This window comes from Hordeum vulgare, chromosome 7H, assembly GCF_904849725.1.
Source record: "Hordeum vulgare subsp. vulgare chromosome 7H, MorexV3_pseudomolecules_assembly, whole genome shotgun sequence".
Classification (NCBI taxonomy): Eukaryota; Viridiplantae; Streptophyta; class Magnoliopsida; order Poales; family Poaceae; genus Hordeum; species Hordeum vulgare.
The window spans coordinates 10,380,932-10,390,154 of record NC_058524.1 but is presented as its reverse complement, the minus strand read 5'-3'; the positions used below and the strand labels follow the sequence as shown (position 1 = coordinate 10,390,154).

Here is a 9,223-nt window from a genome sequence, read left to right as displayed (position 1 = left end):
AGAATTTGAGTTCTTTTTTACTTTTTGTGAACATTTTGTAAAATTTGATGGACACTTTTTACAAATTCCCGCATATGTTTTGAACAAATGATCATTTTTTTTCAAAATCAAGAACATGAGTTTATTTCCCGACTATTTATTTTTCAAATTGTGATTTTGTTTTGTAATTTGCAAACAGTTTTACAAATACACCAATATATTTTGAATCCATGAAACTTTTATAATTTCCTTAAAAAATCAAATTCTCATGCATTTTATAATTTCTCGAATGTTTCTTTAAAACTCACCATATTTGAAATTTGAAAACCCCCAATTATTATAAAGAAGGAAGAGAACAGAATAAGAGAAGAAAAAAAAAGAAAAAAGAAAATGAAAAAAAACGACAACGGAGTCTAGACCAACAGATGGGCCGGCCGGTTCATGAAGGCACACACATAGAGGAAGGCGTTGTGTGAGAAAAGGAAAAGGAAAAGGAAAAGAATGTGCAAGATGGGGATCGAACCCTGCTCGCCTGGCTAGAAGTGCTAGGCCTCAGCCACTACATGGCTAGTCCATTGGTGCTGCTATAGTAACATCCACATGAAATAAAGGACTACACCGTGGCTTTTGGAAAAAATGAAAGCGTTTGCTTTATTTATGGGTGGCACATTGGGTAATTTATGTCTACTTTGGGGGTAATATTAATGACGGACGACAGAAGCACTAATTGCTCTATTAGTAGGTAAAAGATGTTTTTCTTTCTGTGAAGAAAAGTTAACAACATTTGAATGAGAATCATTTGCACATAAATTCTCGGCTGGTGAGCCCCCAGCCGCACGATCGCGCATCCCAGACCATCCGATCCAGCCCGCGTGTGTCTCTTCTTCCTCGCCCCCCGCGTATGTGTCTCCTTCTTCCTTCCCCGGCGGTCGACAACCAGCCATGACACTGCGCTTGTCCTTGGGCCGCCCGTGCTAGCCGGCAGCCCGTGCCGCCGCTCTCCAGCCGTCGTCGAGTGGTTGTAGCTTCCCCGAGTAGTATTTTTTATTCCGTGAAGAAAAAGTAACAACATTTGGATGTTTGATCCTCTACTACAGAAAATCATTATTCAAATGTGCTAGAGGTAGGCGTCTGAGCTCGTTAGCTCCAAATGTATTTTGGATCAACTATTAATCGTAGATTTTACTAGCAAAATATACTTACTTTGTATGCCACAAAATTAAATTATTCGGTTTGTGTTTCGAATGAGGTTTTAATGCTACTATTTTTTATACGTACATATAACTCTTTTTTATTAGTTCAATTTACCGTTTACCCGAAATATGATGCCGCCCAAGAAACCCCCTTGCGACTTTGTAAACTTTCATCTCATATTTGAAATATGATGCCGCCCAAGAAACCCCCTTGCGACTTTGTAAACTTTCATCTCATATTTGAAATATGATGCCGCCCAAGAAACCCCCTTGCGACTTTGTAAACTTTCATCTCATATTTGTCGGCCAAATAATATTGTCACGGAAGGGGGCCGTCAACGGCTTTGTTTCAGTGATGACTTTAGGATAGTGCATCTACAACGGCGAACCGTAAATTTTCTCTACCATCCGTCCGTAGACAGGTGGGACCATTCCATGGACACGGATGGGGAATGCCGCCATCCAACATTATGCGCATACACCCGGCCTTCCTTATTATTATTATAGTTCACATGATCAAATAGACACATACATAGCGTTTAGACATTCAAATAGGCGCATACATAGAGTGCACTCGTTCAAATAGCGGCATGCAGCACTAGTTCCAACATGGTTGTCACCTTTAACTGTCCATTGATACTCAATCAAATCTTCCTTCAGTTGCTCGTCAGTTGGTTGATGCTGAATTTTTGATGCATTTCAATAAACTCTTCAAATGTGGCCGGATTCTGGCCTACAAGTTCGATAGGATCACCCATGTTCTCAACTTCTAGACTTCAGCATCATCCTTGCCCTCATCCTCGACGATCATATTGTGCATGATCACACAACATGTCATCACCTCCCGCGAGGTCTTCGGATCACGTTGTTTAGCAAGTCCACTAACGTCTGCAAATTGGCCTGCAGAACTCCAAATGCCCTCTCGGCATCCTTTCTAGTTGCTTCTTGTCTTTGGGCAAAGTGAGACTTTTTCTAGCTAACTTGGTTAGAGATGGTGATGTTAAATGTAGCCTATGGACGATAGATACCGTCAACCAGATAGTATCTCATATTGTACTCATGTCTATTGACAGTATAGTGGCAAGGAGGAGCCTTGTCTTTAGTCAGACATGCAAACAACAATGATCATTGTAGCACATTGATGTCATTGTGAGATCCGGGCATGCCAAAGAATGCGTGTCAAATCCAAATATAATTGCTTAGTCTCGCAGATGCCTTGGTTTCCCTCCAAGCTTAAAGGATGATGTAGCACAACGACGACAATTATTTCCCTCGGTTAAGAAATGAAGGTATCAATCCAGTAGGAAGATCCACAAGACTATGCAAGCAGCACCTGCACACAAATAGCAAATCCTTGCAACCCAAAGCATGGATGGGTTGTCAATTCCTCATGGGTAAAGTAATGATGGATTGATAGATGCAAATAAGAGTGATAGCAAATAGAACGCAACAAGGTATTTTTAGAGTTTTTGATAATATAGATGTGAAAACAAAAGAGCAAATAAAGTAGAAACACAAATAGCAAAGTAGAGATTGCAAAATAGATGATGTGAAGCAGACCCGGGGGCCGTAGGTTTCAGTAGTGGTTTCTCTCAAGAAAATAGGAAGCAGTGGGTAGACAAATTACTGTTGGACAATTGATAGAAAAGCAAATAATTATGACAAGATTCAAGACAATGATCATGTATATAAGCATCACATCCAAGATAAGTAGACTGACTTCTGCCTGCATCTACTTCTACTACTCCACACATCGACCGCTATCCAACATGCATCTAATGTATTGAGTTCATGGAGAAATGAAGTAATACCTTAAGAATGATGAAACGATGTAGACAAGATCTGTTCATGTAGGAATAGACCCCATCTTTGTTTCCTTGGTAGCAATGATACATGCGTGTCATGTCTCTTTCTATCACTAAGATTGAGCACTGCAAGACCGAACCCATGACAAAGTACCTCTTCCCATTGCAAGATAAAATATCAAGTTGGCCAAACAGAAACCAAATTTTGGAGAAGAAATACGAGGCTATAGTAAAATTTGTTCGGGGTTTTTCAAAAAAAATCTCCTTTTCAAATAAAAATTCTCAAGATTCAAAAAAGTTTGTGCCTTAAAAAATTGTTCACGCTTCCATATTTGTTCATGTATTTTTAAAATTGTTCTCAGTTTCAAAATTTGTTCTCAAAATTCAAAAAATGCTTGTGCTTTAAAAATTTGTTCGTGCTATCAAATTTCTTCGGGGTTTGAAATTGTTCTCCTTTTTCAAATTTTGTTCTCAAGATTCAAAAAATGTTCGTGCTTCCAAATTTGTTCACTTTTTTTAAAATTGTTTTCAATTTCGAAATTTGTTCTCAAAATTCAAAAAATATTCGTGCTTTAAAAATTTGTTCGTACTTTCAAATATTTTGCGGTGGTCTATATTTTTGGATTCGGGTTTTACTAGAAGCCCATGAACTTCTTCTTGTCGACGTTGGGCTTGGACACAATGGAACCATCATTGCCGGCGAGCACCATGTATTTGTCCTTCCTAGTGATGGTGGTGCACTAATACGAGAGCGTGAAGGCAATGAGTTTCTGTGTACAACTTTGCACTTCGGTTTTGCGTAAAAAAAAAAAAACTTTGCACTTCGGTTCCGTGGCTGCTATATCATATCACAAGAATACCCTGTAAAAACAAGTTAGACGTTCTCTAATTTATTGTTGCATATTTTACGTGGCTGCTATGGGTATCTAGTACGCAAAAACCACAATGGAGATGTGCAAATTGCTATTTAACGTCTCTCCAAAGACCGCCTCAGTCAAAACCAATTCAACTAAAGTTGAAAAACAGACACCCGCGAGTCATCTTTATGCAACGAGGTTGCATGTCAATCGATGAAACCAATCTCTCGTAAGCGTACGAGTTATGTCGGTCCGGGCCGCTTCAATCCAACAATACCGCCGAATCGAGAAAAGACTAAGGAGGGCAGCAAATCGAATATCACCGTCCACAAAACCTTTTGTGTTCTACTCGAGATAACATCTACGCATGAACCTAGCTCATGATGCCAGTGTTGGGGAACGTTGCATGGAAAACAAAAATTTTCCTACGCACACGAAGACCTATCATGGTGATGTCCATCTACGAGAGGAGATTAGATCTACGTACCCTTGTAGACCGCTCAGCGGGAAGCGTTAAGAAACGCGGTTGATGTAGTGGTACAACTTCGTGATTCAAATCACCGTCGTCCCACGATCCGTCACATGAACGGTTCCGATCTAGCGCCGAACGGACGGCACCTCCGCGTTCAGCACACGTACAGCTCGATGACGATCTCGGCCTTCTTAATCTAGCAAGCAAGACGGAGAAGTAGATGAGTACTCCGGCAGCGTGACGGCGCTCCGGTGGTGATGATGATCTACTCCTTCAGGGATCCTCCCGAGCTCCGCAGAAATCCGATCTAGAAGTGAAACTATGTGGAATAGGCTATAGTTGCACGTGGCAAAGTTGTGTCTCAAAAAGCCCTAAATCACCAATATATATAGGAGGAGGGGAGGGGCTAGCCTTGAGGCACAAGGGCCTCAAGGATGCGCCGGCCGCCAGGGAGGAGGAGGAGTCCTCCTCTTCCTTCCCACCTCCCTCTTTCCTTTTTTTTCTTTCCTTTGGTGTTTTCCCACTTGTGGCGCCATGGCCCTATTGGGCTGGCCTCACCAGCCCACTAAGGGCTGGTGCGCCACCCTAGGGTCACTGGGCTCACTTCCGGGTGGGTGGGCTCCTCCCGGTAAATACCCGGAACCCATTCGTCACTCCCGATACACTGCCGGTAATGCCGAAACTTTCCGGTGATCAAATGAAACCATCCTATATATCAATCTTCGTTTCCGGATCATTTCAAAAACCCTCGTGACGTCCGTGATCTTATCCGGGACTCCGAACAACATTCGGTAACCACACATATAACTCAACTATACTAATACATCATCGAACCTTAAGTGTGCAGACCCTGCGGGTTCGAGAACTATGTAGACATGACCCGAGATACTCCTCGGTTAATATCCAATAGCGGGACCTGGATGCCCATATTGGATCCTACATATTATCCGAAGATCTTATCGGTTGAACCTTAGTACCAAGGATTCACATAATCCCGTATGTGATTCGCTTTGTCCTTCGGTATGTTACTTGCCCGAGATTCGATCGTCGGTATCCGCATACCTATTGCAATCTCGTTACTGGCAAGTCTCTTTACTCGTTCCGTAATACAAGATCCCGTGACTTACACTTAGTCACATTGCTTGCAAGGCTTGTGTGTGATGTTTTATTACCGAGTGGGCTCCGAGATACCTCTCCGTCACAGGAGTGACAAATCTCAGTCTTGATCCATACTAACTCAACGGACACCTTTGGAGATACCTGTAGAACACCTTCATAGTCACCCAGTTACGTTGCGACGTTTGATACACATAAGGTATTCCTCCGGTGTCAGTGAGTTATATGATCTCATGGTCATAGGAATAAATACTTGACATGTAGAAAACAATAGCAATAAAAATGACACGATCAATATGCTACATTCATAGTTTGGGTCTAGTCCATCACATGATTCTCCTAATGATGTGATCCAGTTATCAAGCGACTACACTTGCATATAGTTAGAAAACCTTGACCATCATTGATCAACTGGCTAGCCAACTAGAGGCTTGCTAGGGACATTGTTTTGTCTATGTATCCACACATGTATCTATGTTTTCATTCAATATAATTATAGCATGGATAATAAAAGATTATCTTGTAACAGAAAATATAATAATAACTATTTTATCATTGTCTCTAGGGCATATTTCCAACAGGTTCCACCAAAACTCAAGAATTTCACGTGGCAAGTGACCTCAGGCGCCCTGCCGACGGATGCTGAAAAGAGGAGAAGACATATTGGTCTGAATGGGTACTGCATGCTTTGTGACCGTGAACAGGAATCATCATTTCATGCGCTACTTTCTTGTCCACATGCTGCTGATCTCTCGGACTTGATGCAAAATCACTGGCCTCTTCCAAACATATCGATGATCAAGTGGACAGGCACTGAATGGTTGCTTCATCTCCTTGCAGAATCACATGACTCTATCAGAAGTAGAATTATCATGGTCTTATGGAGAATATGGTACCTTCGGAATGAGCTGGTACATGGTAAATCAATCCCTCCACCAGAGGTATCCTGCTCCTTCCTCCTCAGCTACTATAACACCTTCAATCAGATTTCACGGGGTGCGGATGAGATTATCAGGGGCAAGCGCCGGCGTTCTCTGAAGGCCTGGCTATGCGAGAGCCCCGCATAAACCCACGCCCCGTGTGCCTTGGCCACCCCCTCGGATGGGAACGGTGGCGCTGTCAGTGGATGGATCCTTCAATGTTACAAATGGCTCGGCTGGCTCGGGTATGATCTTGAGGAATGCTATACCGGTGGTGTAACATTTGCTGCTTACCGCAAGCTATTCCACTGCAACAACGCCCTTGAAGCGGAGTTACATGCTATTCTAGAAGATATTAAACTAACAGTTGAGCATTCCAAGTCCGCCATGATGGTGCAATCAGACTGTGATGTAGCCATTAAAGCTATATCTATGACTCCTTGGATAGATCAGCCTACGGCCATATGATTCAGGAGATTAAATTCCTCTTAGCCTGAACAGGAGTCACAGCCATTTGTCAAGTATTGTTTCTGCAGTTCCGCCGTGCCGCCACGTGAGATCAGCTTGTGGGCGATTTGCCATGTCAATACTCCGTGTTCTTTTATCACTCCCTATTCTTCCTTGCGACGATTTTTGCATCGAATTGTAAAGTGTAGGGGCAGAGCTAAGTTGGGGGCTAAACTGGGCATTCGACCGTCCAACCCAATAGAAAATAGGGAAGACTCACGAAAAAATTGGGCCCGAAAACACAGTTTCTTAGCCTGACCCGTCCAACAATCAGGCCGAATCTCCGCCACTGGTAAACTCATTTTCTGCTCTCTTTTATTTAGCAGGGTAAACTCATTTTCTGCTAATCAGATCCCTATTGGGGTAGTTTTTTGCATTTTACTTTTCTTTTATATCAATGAAAAGTCGTGAAAGAAATGAGCACGAAGGCAAGGAGTTTGTTCCCCATCACGGCTTTTAATATTTTGCGGTGGTCTATATTTTAGAGTTCACGTTTTACTAGAATCCCATCAACTTCTTCCTGTCGACGTTGGGCTTGGACACGACGGAACCATCGTTGCCGGCGAGCACCATGTACTTGTCCTTCCTGGTAAAGCTGGTGCACTGATACGAGAGCGTGGAGGCGATGAGTCTTTGTATGTAGTTGGCCACCTCATAACTAGTCTTGCCGCCCTTGCAGGTGTGCTCTGGTTGGAGCTTGCTGAGGAAGGTGACCACGTAGCCCGGGCTTGGGTTCCTGAAGAAGAAGAAGGGGTCCAGCCCCTTCCACCCCCGCACCGTCGTGCCATGGAACATGCTCATCTGGTTCTCCATCGCCACCGGCACGATCTCGTCCGACAGCTCTGCGAACAACGCCGAGAACCGCAGCAGGAATGGTTCCCGGCACGTCGTACCCTCGGGGCAGATCAGCAGGTCGCCCTCCTTGAGCAGGCGCCGGATCATCGCCGCGTCCGCCGCCCGTTCGCGGGTCAGCCGCACCGCGCGGACCGGGGACAACATCTCCGATAGCCGTGACATCTGTGCATCCCATCGTTCATCGACACGTGATCAATAAGGGTGACTGCTATCCAGAAGTTGTAGATGTACATACCGAGTAGGTGACCGTGGTGATCGGCCGGCCGAGTGCCGTGGAAAGGAAGATGCCGTCGAGGAGGGTGCGGTGGTTGCAGATGAAGAGCACGCCCTTCTGGCCGGTCTCGAAGCTTGCTGTCGGCGGTGGCGGGTTAACCCTGACGGTGATGCGCACGCCGAGGGCGGTGAAGGCGTGGTACAACATGCGCATTGGCAGGAGCGCACCCGCGGCGAAACGGAGGAAGGAGAGCAAGAACCCGATAGGGATCCAGAGCAAGGTGAGCAACGCGAGCGCGGGCGACAGCTTGTGGACCATCCGGCCGTCGTGGAAGATGACCTGCTTCGGCAGGTCGTGCGGCGGCACGGGCTTCATCTTCATCGTCGGGGGCACCACGTAGCACTCCTTGCACAGCCGCATGAACGGGCAGTCCGTCTTCCTGTCACCGAGGCCGATGTCCGGCATGGTGTCACCGAACGCTTGACGGAGCGCGTCAGCCTTTTTCTCGCCGACGAGCACGCCGGGTGAGCAGACGAGCCCAGTCACCCTGCCGCCCCAGATCAGGAGCTCCGTGCCGAGCACGATGTCGGCGCCGATGTACTCCTTCAGGAAGGCCTCCACCATGATCCTCGGGTTCGCGGTGAGCACGCACCGGCGAGCGCACGCCGAGAACACGCGCCACGACTCCGGGTGGAGGTCGGAACAGTAGAACTTGGGCAACACCACGCGCGCCACGGCCTTGACGTCGTCCACCTTGGCGCCGGCCATGGACCCGAAGATGAGCACCTGGATGCCGGCCGGCTCTGACACGAAGTAGTAGAGGAGCCCCGCGAGCGGAGCCAGCAGCAGGAGCAGCAGGAGTCGGAGTAGGCCAGCGGTCTCGAAAGCCATGTGCGCGAAGTACGGGAACGAGCTCCGGCCGCACAGCAGCGTACCGTCTAGGTCTGCCACCACCGTGTCACCACTCCGGTCCACCGACGAGCACTTGTCCACCGTCGGGAACCGCGAGGCCGTCATCGTGGTTGTGTCCTCCATCAATTCCAACTTTGCACTTCGGCACGTACGCTTCCGTGTGTACAACTTTGCACGAGAGTTTCGCACTTCTCCGTGGCCATTCATATACACGGGAGGCAAGGCAAATAGGAGCTTAGGCCTTGTACTACAATGTAAAGTGCTTATCATGTGTGGCTTTCCATGTGCATAGAACGAATACGTGCATGTTGTTATTGCATGTGTACGTACATCCTATGCATGGAGTGGGGCCCAGTCAGTACATGCATGGAGGACGAATAAGGCGTTGTCTAA

At 46.1% G+C, this 9,223-nt stretch overlaps 1 protein-coding gene across 1 annotated transcript; it reads right to left on the bottom strand.

Moving 5' to 3' along the window:
* Nucleotides 1-7,347: 7,347 nt before the first annotated feature.
* On the bottom strand, nt 7,348-8,935 carry LOC123408002 (glycerol-3-phosphate acyltransferase RAM2-like). Its single transcript, XM_045101238.1, has 2 exons — nt 7,940-8,935; nt 7,348-7,866 (listed from the first exon to the last, which is right to left on the bottom strand). The coding sequence occupies exons 1-2, from the start codon at nt 8,933-8,935 to the stop codon at nt 7,348-7,350; spliced, it is 1,515 nt and encodes a 504-aa protein (XP_044957173.1).
* Nucleotides 8,936-9,223: the final 288 nt, after the last annotated feature.

What these genes read in the sequence shown, in the direction of transcription:
- LOC123408002 (XM_045101238.1), bottom strand. Translation starts at nt 8,935, where the DNA reads ATGACGGCCTCGCGGTTCCCGACGGTGGACAAGTGCTCGTCGGTGGAC. An exon ending in TCACCACGGTCACCTACTCG is followed by an intron (nt 7,867 to 7,939) that starts GTATGTACATCT and finishes TGGGATGCACAG; the next exon opens with ATGTCACGGCTATCGGAGAT.